At 27.7% G+C, this 19,837-nt stretch overlaps 2 protein-coding genes across 2 annotated transcripts in view; both read right to left on the bottom strand.

The window, feature by feature from the left end:
* The window catches only part of Phum_PHUM249670 (uncharacterized protein), a gene marked incomplete at both ends in the record, with an annotated part of 9,197 nt that extends 4,049 nt beyond the window's left edge, over positions 1–5,148 (bottom strand). The window contains 5 exons of the mRNA XM_002426326.1: positions 3,357–3,488; positions 3,570–3,776; positions 3,864–4,155; positions 4,291–4,545; positions 4,628–5,148. Coding sequence (XP_002426371.1) covers positions 3,357–3,488; positions 3,570–3,776; positions 3,864–4,155; positions 4,291–4,545; positions 4,628–5,148 — 1,407 coding nt within the window. The remainder of the gene's footprint in view (positions 1–3,356; positions 3,489–3,569; positions 3,777–3,863; positions 4,156–4,290; positions 4,546–4,627) is intronic.
* Positions 5,149–8,917: 3,769 nt separating this feature from the next.
* Positions 8,918–19,478, bottom strand: Phum_PHUM249660 (uncharacterized protein; the record flags this gene model as incomplete). Its single annotated transcript, XM_002426325.1, has 21 exons — positions 8,918–9,754; positions 9,839–10,026; positions 10,107–10,345; positions 10,426–12,995; positions 13,069–13,280; positions 13,357–13,526; positions 13,612–13,751; positions 13,839–14,446; positions 14,553–14,820; positions 14,893–15,159; positions 15,244–15,582; positions 15,672–15,887; positions 15,988–16,160; positions 16,240–16,701; positions 16,789–17,205; positions 17,355–17,731; positions 17,834–18,032; positions 18,319–18,503; positions 18,582–18,868; positions 18,955–19,115; positions 19,403–19,478. 21 exons carry the CDS (start codon positions 19,476–19,478, stop codon positions 8,918–8,920), a joined length of 8,391 nt encoding a protein of 2,796 aa, XP_002426370.1.
* Between the last annotated feature and the right edge of the window lie 359 nt (positions 19,479–19,837).

Genomic DNA, 19,837 nt, shown 5'->3' with positions numbered 1-19,837 from the left:
TTTACTATTGTACTATATTATTTAATCGTTTTATTATTATTATTATTATTATATTATACAATTTCGATATTACATTAATTAATTTTACTTTAGAATTTTTCTTTTTTTTAAGTTTTATAAAGAAAAAAAAAAAAAAAGGTACCTCCTCGCATGTTTAAACCAACATTGCACAGGATAAAACGTACGTGAAATTTTTACAACGAGTTTTCATTTCGTAATTATATTATTATTATTATTATTATTATTATTATTATTATTATTATTATTATTAACATTTCATTAAATAAAATATATATATATTTTTTTTGCCACATCATCCTTCTCTATACGTAATAAAAGGTGGGAAAAGTTTAAAAAAAATAATGACTAGGAAAACTGTTTTTGAGTACTTAAAATAAAATAAAAATCATTTTCGGTTTTAAACTAAAAAAAAAAAAAAAAAAATTCAACTTTAAAAACTCAATTAAATAATAATAATAATAATAATAATAATAAAATTATACTCAAAAATAAAATAAATAAAAAAATGGAAAGGGGCGGGGATTTTTGTGAGAAAATTTTTTTATATCGAATTGTGTTGTTTTCATTTAAAGTACCTGAATCGAATAAATAAAATCAATATAAAAGTAATAAAATTATTAATTTGATTAGTAACGATAACAATTAAAGGAAAAAAAAAACTTTTTATTATTCTCGATCATTCAAACATTCAAACACACGCACACGCATACGCACACCCACACACAAAACCTCAGCACAGTTTCTACAAATAATCAAATTTAAAACTACAAGTTATGATTTCCCCCCCCCCCATTTTTTTTCCATTTACTTTTCAAAGATATCAAATAATAATAATAATAATAACACCTGATTTCAGCCTTTTTTTTAAAATTAATTTATAGCATTTGTGATATTTTAACGGAAAAAAAACAAACAAAAGAATTTAGAACGCGAGTCTCAGACCCCCCAAAAAAAAAATGTCTGATTTTTAGGTACGAAAATGTAAATACGACAGCATTATGTAATTCAAATAATAAATTACGAAATGTGCTGCTTTGTTTTTTTTTGATTTTCACAACAGATTTCATCTGCTTCCTTCTTAACTTTTTTTTTACTGTTAATACTGAATCAAAAGTATGTCAAATTTTATTTTTAGAACAAATTTCAATTTTTGAACGGCGAACAAGAAGACGACGAAAAAAAAAAATATTTTAAATTCTAATAATCAGTTATATAATATTTTTAAAAATAATTTCAAAGGTAATTTTAATGTAGCATTTTCCAGCGCCCCCTCCCTACCCCCTCTCCCCTCACCCTCACCCTTCCACAACAAATGACAATTTTGAAAGTAAAATATAACCTTTATTTTAAACAATAATAGAACCAGAACCATTGACCACCTTGAAATTGTCAACATTTTGCCAGCCACCAACTTTTTAAATTAAAATATTAATAATAATAATAATGATAATAATAATAATAATAATAATAATAATAATGATAATAATAATGATAATAATTACAATAAACGGCATATTCATTTTTTTTTTTTTAAATTTTAAAACAAGTTTTTAAACAACTCGAATAAAATATTTATTTATTTATTTATTTATTTTTTTAAATAAAATAAATGAATAATTATTAAAAATAATAACGATTTCACGTTTTTGTTTTTGGTTTTAAGTATCGACTCCAATATCTTATCGATTATTAATCGATTTGATAAATAATTTTTTTTTTTATATAAGATGTAAAAAAGGCAATAAAAAAAAAATGTTTTCTATTTCCTAATCTATGACAATTAATAAATAATGATAAATTTACGTTTGTGATAATATTCAAATGATTACATCCGATAATTTCCCGCGTCCGGTTTTGACTGTATCTTTTATTATTATTATTATTATTGTTGTTTTAGGTGATTTAAATACGGAAATAATTTCTATCCTTTCGTTCTGTGTTAAATAATTTGAAAAAAAAAGGGGGATATAAGATGGAATTGGCATATTTACCAGATTCAACGTCAATGCACTCGTATTCAACGGAAAAAGCCTATCCCATTTGGGAAGAAAATAGTCCTAATTATAAACTCTTACGTAAGTAAAAAAAAAAAAAAAAAACGACAAAGTTTTTGTTTCAAGAGTCAATCAATGATGCGAAACGATCATATCAAAAAAATAGAAAAAAAAAATTATTAAAGTTAACCTTCGAATAAAAAAATTAAATAAAGACAAAAATTATTAAATGAATTAAACCTTAATTCAAAACCGCTTATTAATTTTTAAAATATTTTTTTTTTTTTAAATTGTGTAGACTTATTTTTTATGGCGCATAAAAACCTTGACATTGAAAATAAAAAAAAAAAAAATTATTTCCAGTTTATTGAAATTTCGCGATTTTTACTTTTATTTGCGTATAATAAAAATAAATTCATCAAGGTAAATTCATTTCAATTGGTATTACTAACAACAACAACAACACGTGACTCAACATAAATAAATAAATAAAACACGCGTAATTTATAAAAAAAAAAAAAAAAAATTTTTTTTTTTTTTTCGTTACAGAAAAGCAACATGCCATTGCTCAAGAAGCTAAAATCAGCGAGAAAACTTGCAGCATTTGTCAAGAAAATAAAAAAAAAAATAATAATTTATCAAATTATATAAAAAATAAAAAGAAAGGAGGTCAAAAATCTACGACCATAAGAGAAGAAAAAGAAGAAACTCAAGAATTTACGTAAAAACACATTGAGAATGTAAATTTGTTGTTGACAAAAAAATTTAGATATATATATAAGTTATATATAAAATTCTAAACTCTATTATTGAGTTTACAAGTTGAACCTGAAAATCTTCTTTTATTATTCAACTTGTACATTTTAGCTTTAATTTTTTTTTTTTATTAATATTAAGAGTCTCTTAAATATTTTTTAAATTCAAGTTTTGTAGTTATAATAAGACACTTAGAAAATAATTAATCGAAATTGTTTATGGAATTATTTATGTCCATTAGCAATAAGGTTGAATTAATATAAAAAAAAAAAACATTCCCTAATTTAATTTAAATTAAATTATCATATTAATAATTATAGTTTTATATATGCATTAAAATTATTATAAAAATTAATGCAGTTTCTTTTTACATTTTATAATTAAGTTAATTTTTTAAGAAATATCTAGAATATAATATTTGAATTATATCTTTAAAAATTTTTTTAAACCTAAACCTTTTGTTTTTTGAAAACATTTATGGGAATGAATCGTTTTTATTATTAATCCAACCGCAATAAAAAAAAAAAAAAAACTTGAGATTACTTAAAATTAAGTTATTAGTATTCAAAAAAAAAAGAAACTTACCCTTAATAACCAAGTCAGTACCGATTCCCTGTATGGTCCAAAACTTGTGACACCCTTTTTCCGACCTTTTTCCGATAAAAACGTTATCACTTTTCCCAAGCTCAACAAAGATTTGTTGATACTTACACCTTCCTAAATTAACGTTAGATAAAAAAAATAAAACTTGGAAAATTTATTTCATTTTAATAAAGTTTAAGGAAAACCTAATTTTACCTTAAGTTTATTTCCGGTTGCACACATTTGAGCAACTCTTTCACTCCCAGCTAAATCCACTAAATTAACTTTACTTTTACATGTATTAAGTCCGTCCCTTTGCTTTTGAGTTATTGTTATACTAAATATCGAATGAGATCTTGAACTTTTTTCATTCATACCAGTTGAAGCTGTAATTCTTTGACTATTGCCAACAGTTATCCAATCCTATAATAAAGATTAGTTTTACAAAATAATTTATTCAATAAAAATATATTTTACAGATATAAGAAATTATATAATTTTTTTTAATACTTGAACATCTCTAAAAGTCTCCACACAATGTGTAGATAAGTCGACTACATAAGGTCCAAAAGTAGGATGTTCTCGAACTTTAAGACTTTTTCTTAATGAAAAATTTGAATGAGTGCCCAATAAGTCGTGAATCTTTTCATTATATATTTCAAAATAACTTATTTCAACGTGGTAATCAATGTTCTCTTGATCGCTTTCGGATATTCGTCTGAAAACTTCTTGAAAAAATCGTGGAATTATACCAGATTCTTTGCCTAATTCTCCCTGAACTCCTGAATCCACTCCCATCATACTGAAAAAAAATTTTATGAAATTGTATACCTGTTTTATGTTCCTTCATGTATAATAAAAGAGACATTTGTTAAAATAAATTAATTTAATAAAATTGAATCAATAAATCATTTCTAAGTAAATAATTTTTTAGAACCTGTAACTTTTTCCAGATCCAGTTTGTCCATAAGCTAATAAGCAAGCATTGCACCCTAAAAAAACTTGATCCATTAAAGGCAAAACCATAATATTAAAAACATCCTCTTGTGAAGCATACTGAATATTAGTACTGTCGAAAGACCAAAAGCAATGATCATATGAAAAACTGTGAATTGCCCCTGTATCACAAGTAACTTGTACTTCATCTTCTGTCATTTGCACAACATTTCTAACAGTAGAATCATTAAGTTCTCTATTTAAAAAAAAAAAATTATGAAATTATTTATTACACCCAAAAACCTTTTCTAAGAATGAAATTATAAAAAATACAGCACCTTAAACTAAATGGTCTCACTCTGACTCCAACGACAAAGTTGCTTGCCTCTTCATCTCTTTGATAACCATTACTAGTTGGAGTATTTAACTCTCCATTATTAGGAGTAGGGGAATCATTTAAACTGGAATCACTTAGGAATCTTTTTACTGAGCAGTTTGCTTGCTGAATAAAATTCCTTCTTCCTTTCGGTGATAAACTGGGAGAACATAAATGTGTAACAGGTGTACCGAAAGCTCTGTCCTTGCCTTTTACTATGTTTGAATATTTTTCAGGTATTACTGGTGTCGATTTACTCTTAAGCATAGTGCTACTTTTGGGTGTACTTAATTTTGGAGTTAAAAATACTTCAGGGGTATTTCTTTGAGCATTATTATTACCTAAAGTAGGCGTTTTAAAAACTGAATTGTCTTTTTTTTGATTACTTAGCAAACTACTAGAAATTTTCGCAGCAGATTTCAGATCCTTTTTCTTCATAACTGAGACTGCAGTTTGTTTTTTTGCACTTAAATTTGAACTCATGTTAAGTAAAGTTATTCTCTGAAAAAAAGTTAAAGTTGTTACTTCACTAAAAATGTATTTTATAAACACAAATTTTTTAAATAATTAAAGTTAAATTTTTAATAATTATGGGTATTATAAACAAAACTGATATCATTCAAAGTTTAATTGCTTATTTTTACTGTTTTAAAAATCAGAATTAGAGTAATTAAATTAAATTAAATTTATTACTGTTTACAGTTGCATTTAATTGTTATTAAAACAAATACATTTCAGACCATTTTAATAATAAAATATAAATTTGAAGAATTAAGCAATGCTTTTAAGTATTCAAAGTAAAGAAAAAAATTTTTTTTTTTTTTTTTTGAACACTACAAAATTTTATTTTAAACTTATTTGTAGAATCTTTTAGCAGTATATGTATTTTTTTTTATGATAAAAACAAATTCGAAATTACTAAAACTGACTAATTTAAAGATGCCAACAAGATAAAAAGAATTTAGTTGTTAATCTTTTTGTTATGTGCGGAATTAATACTAATAAATTTTAAAATTAAGTTTTTTTTTCAAATAATTAACTTACTTACCAAGATTTTTTTAAATTACTTACCAAAGTTAAAGCACTAAAATGGACATATTAATCAACAAATATACAATGTTAATAATAAATAAATAAATGACTTAGTTTATTAAAAGCACCAGTGTGTCAAAAAGAATAAAAATTTTAATGGCACATGGATAACAAAATTACATGGCAGGTAATATTGTACTGCGTCAGGAGGTTATACTAAACCGCGTAAAGCAATTTCTTTCGTTAAATTAACGGTTTTTTTGACTTACGTCAAATTTGACAGTTTGTTACTCTATGACATGAATTCAAAACTTGTTCTTTCCTTTATTAACTGTGTACGTTAAATTTTTTCAATGTTTAAATTTTTAAATTTAAACAAGCAAATCAAAACATTAAAATTAAAAATTAATTTAAGTGTTGTTCTGAAGCCTTATTTCAGATAAAAGGTTTCCATTTTGACTTATGATTTTTTAAAACGATCACGCTTATTCTAAGGTAAAATCGAAACAAAAGAAAATTGATTTTTTAAAGCAAGATGGTACCTATTTTATAAATAGGTAGTTTATAAAAATAGTTGTTTACAAGTTTTTTTTTAGGATTTTACAACTTTAACATGTCTTTTTGTGCTCTTCCGGTTTTTTTGGCGTTTTTATTAAATCGATGTAGTATAAGATTCTTTACGTCATGCAGATGTGTTTTAGGATTCACTCCTTTTTCAGCATCACTATTATTTGGATTATCTCTTGTAGCAATTTTAATAAAACATCCAGAATTATATCCTAGTTGGCTTAGAAGAGTTGACGTTAAAATAATGTTTTTATATGAATTATTTACTAGCATTATTTTTATTGAAATTGGTTTTTGCCTATGGAATTCAGTAGAAACGTTTATATTTTATAGAGTGCCATCATTTTTGGAAGAAGTAATTTTTTAATTTTTTTTTAATTTTCCTTATTATAGAAAAAATTTAACCTTTTAAACTTTTTGTTTTTTAAGTATTGCAGCCCACTGGGAGATTTTTATATTCAAATAGTTGAAACACAAATAGGAATTTCATTTATTTCAAATTTATTGGCTTTATTGTTATTGTTATTTACTTTGCATATAACCAGAGTGTGTAATTTCAATTTATTATTAAAGTAAGTTATAAAAGTGACATTTAAGTGATTTAAAATTAATTCATTTTTTTCAAATAATTTCATTAGTAAATTGACATATGGTAAAATTTTTAAATTGTTTTTACAAAAATAAAATATAAATTTTATAAATAATTTTAAACATTTAATTTTTTTCCAACAGAAACAACGGACTGCATAAATTTTTTGCTGATGCAGGTTTGACGTCAAAAATGTGCAGACATCGAAAAGATGTAAAAATTTGCAATGATATTGATGTAAGACCGAATCAAGGTATACAATGTTCACCGCCAACAAATTATAGATCAAATTGTCGAGAATCGAATACTCGCGGACCGAAAACTCTACGGTCAGGAAAAAAATTTTAACAAAAAATTTTTTAATTAACAATATAACAAATAAAAAAAAAAAATACAAACAAAAACTTTCTAGTTTTGACTCTTTTTTTTTTTTCTCTCTCTCTTTTGTACATAAATTTAAATAATTATTTTATCGGATTGATAACAAATATTACATTTTTTTTAAAAATAAATATTCAACAAAATGAGCATCAAATGAAAAAAAAAAAAATATATATATATATATATATATATATATATATATATTTACTACTGATTATTAATAATATATAAAAAATTTTTATTAATAAAATAAAATAAATATATTTAAAAAAAAAAATTTTGCTGTTATAAATAACATAAAATAGATTATTTATTTTACACATTTATAATAATTTACATTCGTATTATTTATTTAAAGTTTATTAACCATAAATATGGTCAACATTATTAATAAATAATATATATATATTTTTAAAAAAAAAAATTTCTTTTTTAATTTAAATAATCAGTCAGGCGTTTACAAACGATGTAATGTTTTTTTTTTTTTTTTAATATAAAAAATTTAAATAAAATTATTATTATTATTATTTTAAATTGTTTTAAATTTTTATACCCCTCTAAGTGAAAAAAAAAAAAAAAAAAAAATTTAATTTTTATGATATTAAACGTAAATTATTAAAATGATCCATTCTATTGATTATTATGTTATTAATAAAAAAAAAAAAACATAATTTAAAATGATATCAAAATATGCAAACATTATATATATAATTATTGTTTATATTCAATAATAACAATCATTATTATTATTTTATTAATAATTTCAATGCGTTTAAACATGATTGATTAAAAATATAAATTTTATTAAAATATTTTTATCTATACGCTTTCTAAATAAATAAATAAAAATTTTATTTCACTGTGATTATTATTATTATTATTATAATTTTGAGGTAACTTAAATTAATTATTTGGTGTAAAAAAAAAAAAAAAAAAAAAAATCTCAACACAATTATATGGCACACTATACTGGGGGTTTGTACAAATATAATATGGGTGTGGTTTTTTTTTAAAAAAAAAGCCCCAAATTTTTTTTTTTTATGTTAATAAATTTTGTTCGGATTATTTTTTATTTAATTTATTAATTTAATAATTTTCAAAAAAAAAAAAATTAAAAAATTTTTCGCCTTACTGGTACGAATAAATTAATAAAAAAAAAAAAAAAAAGTTTTTTTTCCAGCAGTCTTTTTTTTTTTTTTTTTTTTTTATATAAATGCCTACAGCGAGTTTTTTTTCCCCCCCCCCTCATTTTTCCCTAAAACGTTAATTCTATTATCATTATCATTATCATTTATAAGTTCTTTTTATGCGATAAACAACAACCGAATACAGTCTTTAATATTAAATGAGCTATATCAAAATATAATTTTCATTTTAATAATTCCTAAATATAATTAATTCGTTCAATTATTTGTAATTTATAGCAATTATAAAAAAAAAAAAATGTCTTCTCAGAGATAAAGTTAGAAGATTTTAAAAAAATTTTTTTTGGGGATTTCAAAAACCTAATTCTCATCATCTTCATCTACTTCTTTCTTTCTTTTTTTTTAACTAACAAAAGACATTCACAGCCTTCGGGCAAATTATTTATCATACACTTATTAATAGATTTATGTTTAATTATTATTATTATTATTATTGACTTATTACTACTAAAAGTGTTTGAAGTAACAAAACTTTCAACTACGTTGAGCAATGACGACTACTTCTCCTTCGTAGAAACCCTCTATTGTTTGCATTATTATAATTTCGATAAAAAGTTATCAGAGAAGAAGCTAAACCTAATTGAACGGGATTTTCAGGTCCTCCCGGTAATTTAACTATAAATGTGGCAACAGCTGCAGCACCGTCGGATGTGGGTTCCACGGCGACGGGTCGCACATCCTCCGAAAAACCGCCATCTTTGTTTATTTTTTTAACGAAAACGGGAGACTTCGATTGCATCCCTCGCAAATTTTTCGTCGGGATTTTATCTTCTAAATAAACGACGATTTTCGCAAACGGTCTCTTGGCTAACTGAATCATTTCGACAACTTGTCTCCTGTGAGCTCGACGTAAATCCGCCGCTTGTTTAGCTTTCCAACCTATGACGCAGAGAGCCAAAAAAAGGAAAAAACACGAGAAAAAAACGGAAAAGAAAACGAATAAATCGATGTGAAGTTGATCCTGTCGGAAAAACATTATGCCATACGTTGGAATATTTCTACGGGAGCAAGAGGTCAAACCTACGTAAAACCTGGTACTGATTAAATCGAACTTATCTTTTGGTAAAATCAAAACGAGACGATTTTTAACATTTTTCACGTGGAGAAAACTATACTTTCTACTGAATGTTATATACGTGGTTAATCCATCCGCGTCTACATCCAAACCCAGGTACATTTCCGTCGTCGAATTTAAAAGAGTCCAATTTCCGCTCGATCGAATTTTCTTTTCCGACGAATTAACCGTTATGGTTCGAGTATCGAAATTTTCTGCGGCCCAACTGGATTTCTTTTTATATTTAGGATCCCATTCCACCTGCAAAAAAAAAAAAAAATTACACAAATACACCTAAAATATAAAAAATTAACGGTGAAAAAAAAAAAAAATATCAAAGTTTACAAAATTATGTCCGTTTGTTGTATTGGATATGACAACTATCGAATCATCCCTTAAACTGAGATAAAGATCCAAATTCCCTTGAACAATATCAATATAAAGACGTATGTCCACATTCACATAACGTGGTTGTACTTGAAAAAACACGGATTGACCGGGATACAAAGGTTTCGGTTTGATTTTGCATTCTTCTGGAAAATAATTGTGTGAGAGTGGGATAATACACAAAAATTATTATTAAACTTTTTTTTTTTTTTGAACAGTTTTTTACCGAGTAATTTAGAATTTAAACAAAATTTATGATCCAAAGTCATTTGTTTATAGCACTGATGGCCCATTGTTGGAGTTCCCGAATAGGTATCTTTACATTTGGAACATTGAAGCATCCAGCATTGCTGATTGGAATTTTTACTTGCACTACTTTGGCATTCGCTTTCAGTGTTATTTGCACAATTACATTTTTCTCCTGTTATGGGATCGCATTTATCTCCGTGTCCGTGACATTCACATCTAAAAATTTATATTATAAGTATTTTTTAAAAACGAAAAAATATTGTAAAAAATTTGCATTTGGTTTTGAATTTACTTACGGTCGACAATGCTGATTTAAATCATCAGTTCCTCTAAAATATCCTTCCATGCACGTTTCACATTTTCTTCCGCTTGTTTGATTTGCGCAACGAACGCACAACGCATTCGACGTTGGACCTTCTTCCAACATGGATTTTAATTCACTTATAGATTTGTTGGCAATTAATTGCTTCCAGGAGTCATTAACGCACACATCCGTGTGCTGATGGCAATATTCAAAGCACGGAACACATTTTCCATTATTTGTTGGATCTCCGACATATAAAGGTTTACAACGCTCACATTGGGCACCCTTCGTATTGTTATGACATTTTTTGCAATCGCTTAACTTATCGGGTCCCTCACAATTTGAGTGACCGTTACATAGACACTGAATACTGCAGTTAATACCGACATAACCAAAATCACATAGGCATTTATCAGGTTTGACGCATTTACCTCGTACGCAACCTTGAGTGCAAACCGGTTTACATTCATCGGGTGATAATTCATATCCAGAACCGCACACGCATTGAAACCCTTCATCTAAGTCCTTACAAACTTCAGAAAATAAATCACATGTGTGATGATCATTTAGACATTCGTTTTCTGCTGGACAAGAATCGAAATTCCATTTAACGGATTCTAATTTAACTCCTTCGAAACTACGGTTTAGTAAAAATTGACAATTTTGATTACCGTCGTACGTCAAGAGGTGGTCTATAGTACCTTCAGTACAAAGACCCTCTCCAGAATAATTACTGATATTTGCCGAGCACCAACCGCAATGGTAATTTTTTAAACAAGTTGCACATTGATTATAGCTGGAACAAGGTTTTGGACATTGATCCGAGTTTTCCGGCTTGAGAATTAATCCGCATATGCCTCCGGCACAAAATAAAGGCTGAAAATCTGGATCGATGCAATTTTTTAAAGTTGTAGACCATCTGCAGTCGTGAGCCAGACACAAAGAGCAGTTGGTGAATTTCGAACAATGAGGATAAAAAAATGAACTTGTTTTTTCATCCGAAACAAAGGAATTATTATTTTGTTGTTTAATGCAATCCGTAGAGAGACAAGAAGAATTACCGCATTGTTCAATGTTAACTAAAGTTTCACATTTAGTATCTCCCTGGCAAGTATCATTGACTGAAATGCATCCTTCTTTCAAGCAATTTTTGCACCACTTACAGATTGGTTTTTCATTTATGTAAATTGGCCATTTTGCCATACATTGAGCACACGTGTTAAAATTTTCACAATTTCTTCGTTGAAACCATTTATGATCGCATACGACACCGTTATTTGTAATTAAAGTACCGTTATAATATCCGCAACTTTCTTTCAAAGATTTTGTGCTGGAATAACAATGACTTCTTAGACTTTTGTCGGGTCTGACGACAGAACAAAATGAACATCCTAAAAATGATCGGCAATTATCCTTTCCCTTCCACAAATTGCACAAATCGAGAGGTAAATTTATTCGAGTGACATCACTGCGCATTACATTATCAAAACCACCGACAATATAAATTGCTTCAGTTTCTAAATCGTACGTCATGGCTTGGGCGTACGTAAATGGTGGAAAAAGGCCAACTACTGGTGCTCCTTGGTACATTAATCGAATCCATTGATTGCATTCGTACGAATAAGTTAATATTAAATCAACGTTTTTAAATTTTTTTGAAAATGTTTTACCTCCGAAAATTAACATGTAATCTTTTGTCGTGATGGCTGAGTGTAAAAAACGTGCTTCGGGAAAATTTAAAATGGCCGGAGTGTATTCTTCGAAAGTCGGCAAAAGATGCCATTTTAATGTTGGGTAGTGAAATGCATACAGACGATTTGAATAAATCCTTTTGTTATCAAATTCAGAAAATAAATAGCCTCCGTAAATATAAAAACTCTCCGATATGGAATGGTATACAGTGGTGTGACCAAATATTCCTCGTGGAACTGTGCCGGAAGTATTTAGAAAATGCCAATTTTCAGTTTTCAAACTAAAATACCAGATTTTATTCAAAAAACCCTGATTTGTTCCAAATCCTCCAATTAAAAATAAATTTTCGGTTTCCACGTCTTTCATGAAAGTTAAAGTGTGGCCAGCCACAGATGGCGGAACATTTTCTGTTTTGACGTAACACCACCTCTGATGTTTTATACTAAATTTCCAAAAATCATTTAAAGTTTGATTTTCTGAACCGAAAACGGATCCTATTCCTCCGAATATATATATTTCTCTTCTTAAATTAATTATTTCAGCAGCGTGAAAATACCTGCCTTGTGGCATAGAAACGCCTCTTGTTGAATCCACCGTCACTGGTATCCAAGTATTATTTTTCGTATCGAACAATCTTATATCGTTTAGGAGACCATGTGAAAGAGAATAACCTCCGAACATCCATAGAGAACCTCTTCTATCGGTTACCAAACTGTGTCCAAAACGGGGCATTATTTTTTTTAAATGATCAAATTCGTTTGATAACTTATCAGAATTAAATAACTCGGTAAAAATAATTTGATTATTATTAATTTTAACTGAGCAATCGGAACCACCATAGCCGGCACGACAATTACAACGTCCATACCCCTAAAATACAAAATAAGAAAATTCATTCACAACAAATCTTTTATTATATAATAATAATAAAAAAAAAACTTACATAATCACAAATCCCCTGTTTTAAATGAAATGAACAATTATTGTGACATATTGGTAGCAAGCAATGTGGTCCTGCCCAACCATTTTGGCAAACGCAATCATTACCAATGCAAACGTGAGGAGCTGGACAATTATTTGGACATGATAGAATATTATACGTGGCATTAAAGCCCTCGGAATTTTTTCCTTGCTTATAAAAAACAGTCAAAACGCCTTTAATACAAAAAAAAATCGAATTAAAAATCAAGAAAATAGTAGGCCGGCTTATTATTATTGCGATTGTGCAAACCTGATTTTGTTTCAACAGTTAGTGGTAATTTATCATTTCTTTCACAAAATGTACCAAGAGCGACGTTTTGATAATTTGAAGAAATTAAGTTAGGTAAACCCTCAAAAACAAATAAACTATTATCTTGACACGAAACAGAAATATTTCCTTCCACGGTTAATTGTAATAATCTGAAAAAAAACGGAGTAATAAAAATAACATATTATTCTTTTACTAAACCATTAGTTTTAATTTATTATATTTACTAATTTCTACCCAGGATAAGATGAATTTAATATCCAAAAACATTCTTTGGGTGCTTTATGTTCGAGTCTAGATTCCCATAATTCTGTAGCGGGCCTGTAGCTTCCAAACCCTTGGGAGCGAACAACATTTAACAATCCTCGAGACTTACACTACGCAAAACAGAAATTTTTCATTTAAATCAATAGGCTGCGAATAATTTAAAATTTAAATAATTTTCAGTAATAATTTTTTTCAACCTGAGAGTAACAAAGTCCACCATTTTTTGGATTTCCATAAAAACCTTTTATACATTTTTCGCAATGATCACCTTCGGTATTGTCTTTACAAAAGCAAGTTCCCGTTTTCGAATCACAAATACCCCTTTTTGTATCTTCGTGATCATTGCATTCGCATTTTTGACACGTTTGCTGAAATGACGAATTGCGATAACTTCCCAATTTGCAAAATTGACAAAATTCACCGGCAGTCCAATGTTGGCAATGATCACACAAGCCGACTTTTTGGTCACAAGTTGAATGATTATTGCATCCGCAATCAATACTACAATCCTCTCCCGTCCATCCTAAGTTGCAAAGGCATTTATAATCAGGCTCCATGCTGCAAGTCCCGTGAATGCAATCGTTAAAGCAAGTTTTGGTACAATTATGACGACCGTCTCCAAAAAATCCTTTTTTACAAGTACAAATGTACGCTCCAAATGTATTTGTACAAATGGCATCTGGATGACAATCGTCTAATTTCAATTCGCACTCATTTACATCGGGACATTGAACGTAGGACCAATTACTTTTGGTTGAAACAAGTGTTTTATTAAAAAATTTTTCAATTGACTCTGAACAATTGCCTACAACAATAATATTTTTTAATAAATACTTTCGATCTATTTTCTACTAAATAATTTTTTTTTTTTTTTAAATTTTAATAATAAAATTAAAATAAAATATCTTTACCATTTTTTGGCTTATTAAAATCTCCTAATACGCAAACCCCTAAAATTGGATTTTCTTCCTCATAGCACCAACCACAGGATAAAAACTTTAAACAATCAGAGCAATTTAAATGCTTCGAGCAATTTTTGCACTGTTGACTTTCTAAAACAAAATCATTCTTGACTAAAGATGTTTGCGACTGAAGCAAAAAAAATTGATTTTGATCTATCCATTCGCGGCACAATCCGAATTGGTATTCAGATGTGTATATTGAAAAAGAAAAGCACTCCTAAAATAATAAATTTAGTGCCAAGTACTGCTTCTTTTTTGTCTTTTACAAAAAGCAATTCCAAATCTCAACCTTTGTAGATTCGCACCAGACACATCTGCCTTTCTCTTCCACGCATTGACTACAACTGCTTCTCAAATGGCAAGGAATGGGACACTGGTCGACATTTTGAATGGCATTCGACCCACTTCCACGTTTTGAACATTTAGCTTCCTCAACCCCCCATTCACAATAATCATTTGAAGCACAAATTTCACAAGAAATATAATTTGAACAATTGCTACAACTCGAAGGCTGCTCTGTGAGGTAACGCCAATAATTTTCTTCATTACTACAGTACTGTGACAAAAATTGAAAAAAAATTTAATTTTAAATTAAAAATTTAAAATTATTAATAATTGTTATGGTAAATTCACTCATTACCTGAAAATTGTTTAAATTTTTATTTAAACATTTTTCGCTTATATCACACCAACCGCAAAGAGAATCACTTAAGCACTGTAAACAGTTTGAATAGGAATCACAAGAACCATTGTTGTAAGGCTCTAAATATTCAAAAGTAAATACTTCGGCTATATCTTCAGTTCTATTATGCATTAGAGTCATTTTTGATTGGTGATAAAAATTAGACTTTATATTAACTGATTTTGTAGATTCGAATTCAATCAAATAACGACCAGGGTGCAAAATTACCGGCAAACCCGATGGCCAAATAGCCATTTTACATGTTGCACTTTCCGCAGAAAAATTACCAACGACTTCCTGAAATTTTCCAAAAAAAATATTCTGTCTATATGATAGCCGAAAACTATATCAAAAGTTTATAACACCAAAAATCACAATTACATTACCAAGTTTGCATAATGATAATTTGGACTCAGTCGTAATACACTGTGGGAATAACTAATACATATTTTTAATGTTTCGGTTATATTTGACCATTCATTGGGAATTCTTAAAAAACCTCTAAAACGAGCCACTAATGTTTCTTTAGAATTTTGTAAATCTGATCTTGCTGTTTTAATGTGCGAATCAAACTCCACCGAAGTTGTATTTAAAATTGTAACCTGATTGAAATTTCTATTATTATTATTATTTTTTTTTTAAAGGAACTATTAAAGGAAGAATTATAAGATAATTAAATAAAAATATAGGTAAGACTATTACAAAATCTGGTTGAGACCAATCTGTAGGATTTTTGTAACTCATATAGGTTAGTCCAGGACGATTATTTTTTATTCGACATTCATCTACAGAAGTAATTTCCGTTCCTTGAGCTCCCCACCAACCATGAATTTGTGATGAAGTGTCCTCTCTAACCCCACACACTCCATAATTATCTAAAAATATTATTCAAACAATTTTGCCCCTAATATTGTTAACTAAACATTTTAAAGAAATAATTTTATTAATACTTACCGTCTTTATGATGACAACGAGCATTTTGAACACACCAAATACAATTTTCCAATTTTAACTTTTGTGAAACCGAAAAATATTCGTTATTGTAATCTGTAGGTGTTTCTCCGTGAATAAGACAAGAATGGCAGTTCCTAAGAGAAGGGCAGAGCCCTGGGCAACTCGTTGTTTGCAAATTAGTTGTACAGTTTATTCCAAGTGTTCTACCGTAACAAGTTGCATCAGCAGAACACCAACCGCAATCCGGATTGGAGGTACATTCACGTAATGTGTGATAACGACTACAAATTAACTCGGGATCAAATAATTCTCCTTCTCTACTTGCTAGTGTTGGTGGCAGTACATAGGCCCATAAATCGCCATTAACATTTCCGTGATAACCACCTACTAATAGAAGGGTGTTACCATTTCTAGTATCAGCTGCATGAGCAAATACTCCCGTTCGTTCTTGATTTTTAAAAGCTGAAAATATTTTTTTTATAATTATAAATCATTCAAAAATTTTTATTTTTTATAGTATATAAGAATATACAAAAAAAAATTTTTTACTTTTATTATTTAAACCTAAAACATCTCGGCTAACCCAGGTATGGCATCCCAAATGATATATATACATTTTATTATCATAGCAAATTTCTTCTTTATTATGGCGGTGGGAATAGCCACCGTAAACTATAAAATAATTTCCTAGAATTACACTAGTATGAAAAGCTCTTTCTCGAGGAATGTACAAGTTGGAAGGGTGTACGCGAGGATAATGTATTTCAGACCAATATTGATTAGATATTTTGAATAAAAACATTTTATCACTGAGCTTAGACAACCTAGCAAGACCAGCCATAATGCCACCGTAAACTATCAATGAATGCATTTTTGAGTAATAAACAGTTGTGTGAGCTACCAATCTTAATTCAAATTCTCTTGCACCCCGAGGACGAATATGATTCCATTGCTCCTTTTCTAGATCTGGAATAAAATAAAACAAAAATTTCTAACTATTATAATAAAATTTGAAATAATTTAATTTAATGAACTTTAAAATGTTAACTTTAAAAAAATATGAAAAATTTATTATTTCGAGACAAAAATTTTTTTTTAATCTGAATCAAAATTACCTGAGTTTAACCTTATTGTATAAATTTCAGAAGAAAATTCACCGCCAGTCATGCTACCGCCGAATAAATATAACGTGTCATCTCCCACAAATGTTAAAGTATGACGAGTAAGTTTGGGCGGTCGCAAGTTTGAAAATTTGGCGCGAAGAGACCAATGTTTATTTGTAACATTAAAGAACCATAATTCATCCGATAAGTTACCATTTGACATTTTACCTCCATATATGACAAATCCCCCGGGGAATTTGCTTGCTGCATGACCGTAACGAGGAGAAGGAAAAGCATTTATATTTTTTGAAGTTGACTGCTCCTCAAAATTCATATTGTTTGACTCAAAAAAATTTTCTGACTTTTGTTCAATTTTTCTAGGAAAATCCCTGCAACAATGTAATAAAAATCACAAACCTTTACAACTATAAAAAAATTACTTATAATTAATGTAAGTTAATTAACTTGTTTATTTTTAGTGCCTATTTTACCTTTCACTGCTGCTGGTATTACTTAACGCATTGTGCAATGGCAATTCATTATTATATGTGGAATTAGAAGAATCAGAGAAAATTAAATTTGCGACTGGATCATTAAATTTTTTATTTTGTGCTACACCAGAGTCATTGTTCAAAAAATCTTCTACGTTTTTATTTTTTTCATAATAGTTATTATATAGAGGTTGAGTTTCTAAAAAAAAAAATTAAAAACTTTATTACTTTTAAATCAAGTCAATTTAAAAAAAATTTTAAAAATTAACAGATGTAAGAAAATTAAAAATTTTTTTACTTTTTTTTTATTTTTGTCCTTTAATTCTGATTCTTGTATGTTTTTTTTTTTTTGGGGGGGGGGGGTTATAACAAATAAAACATCATAAATTCAAATTTATAAATTTTAAATTAAAAATTATAGATATAGATATTATGAAATTAAATTTTTTTAAATAGTTAATAAACATTTTAATCAAATCCCTTACTCAAGAGATTTCCATATTGATTTTCCCAACTGCTTTTATTAAAATTATAAATACAGAGATCTCCTAAAACTCTATTTAAGTTATATCCTCCGAAAATATAAAACGAATCACTTTCTTTAACATAAACTGCTGAGTGCGCTGCTCTAGGAGAAAGACCTGTGTCAGAATTCGATATCCAATGCCAACTAAGAAAAATTTTTCAAAATAATGTATAATTATTTAACAATATTTGTAAATAATCAATAAAATTTTAAAAAATTTACCTGTTTCCTATTAAATCATTTTTGTTTAAACCACAAGTTTGGCCAGAGTATCCTTCAAAACATTGGCATTTGGTATTGATACATATACCTCTATGATATGATGAGCCACAATTATCTGGACAAATCTCAAAACTGCAATCATGTCCAGTCCAACCATTTTCACATTTGCATGTATGATTTTCACAAACACCATGATTAGTACAATTTCTTTCGCACTCAGTAATTGAAAATTCAGCTTGAAACCCTTCCAATACATAATTAGCATCACTGTACAATAGTATTAACATCTAGACAAAAATAAAAAAAAGTTACCAGTAAATTGCACATCTTCTACAAAAGATAAATTAAAATTAAATTGATAATGAGTAATTACAAAACCAGATTTAGCAGTTATTTGTTGAGGCTCTGTTTTCCCACTAAAACTTCCTAACAGTGGTGAGCTAAATGTGTCTCCATCATAAACGAATAAATAATCATAAGAACATTCAGTTCCCATAGTTTGAAAGCTAAGAGTAATAAATTTATTATTTTTTGCTGAAAATTAAAAAAAAAAAAAGTTCAATCAAAATTCAAGCAACAAAAATTTATAAAACATTTAATAAAAATGTTTTACATGGTTTTATAATGCATGGCGTAAATTTAAAAAAAAAAAAATGAAATAAGTTTATATTCCTGCAGTAAATAGTAACAACAATTTCTTTTACTACCATACAGATTATAATTTTTTTTTTTTAAATAAAAAGATATGATTTTGAAAATATTAAAATAGAGGGTACCTTCAATCAGCCATTCACAGTGTGAATCATGTGTATAGTTTGAACCTGCAGGGCCATCCGTGATAATACCCCAACTTGAGTTAAAAAACTGTCTCGATTTATCACAAGGAATTTCTTGCATGATAACATAGTGTTTAAATATAAATAATAAAAATAAAAAAAAATAAAAAAATGTTTGTCGTATTTGGCATACAATAAAGTGCAATAGCATTATTTGAATTCAATAAAACATTTAAAATAATTATTATTTAATTGTCGACCCAGTTGAATACAAAATAAACTAATTTTAATTTTTTATTTTTAAAATTAAATCGATACATTAGAAAAAATACATTTACGTGAAAACTATTTACAAAAAAGTTAATTTTTAAATAAAACTTTAATTTTGGATTTCAATGCAAATACTGAGTTTAATAAAGACATTATGTACTATAAAATAATTGATGATAGAAAATATGTTTAAAAGGATGATTATATAAA

This window comes from Pediculus humanus, genomic scaffold (assembly GCF_000006295.1).
Source record: "Pediculus humanus corporis 1103172107617 genomic scaffold, whole genome shotgun sequence".
Classification (NCBI taxonomy): domain Eukaryota; kingdom Metazoa; phylum Arthropoda; class Insecta; order Psocodea; family Pediculidae; genus Pediculus; species Pediculus humanus.
The sequence above is the reverse complement of the archived record's forward strand: the minus strand, read 5'-3'. Positions and strand labels throughout refer to the sequence as shown.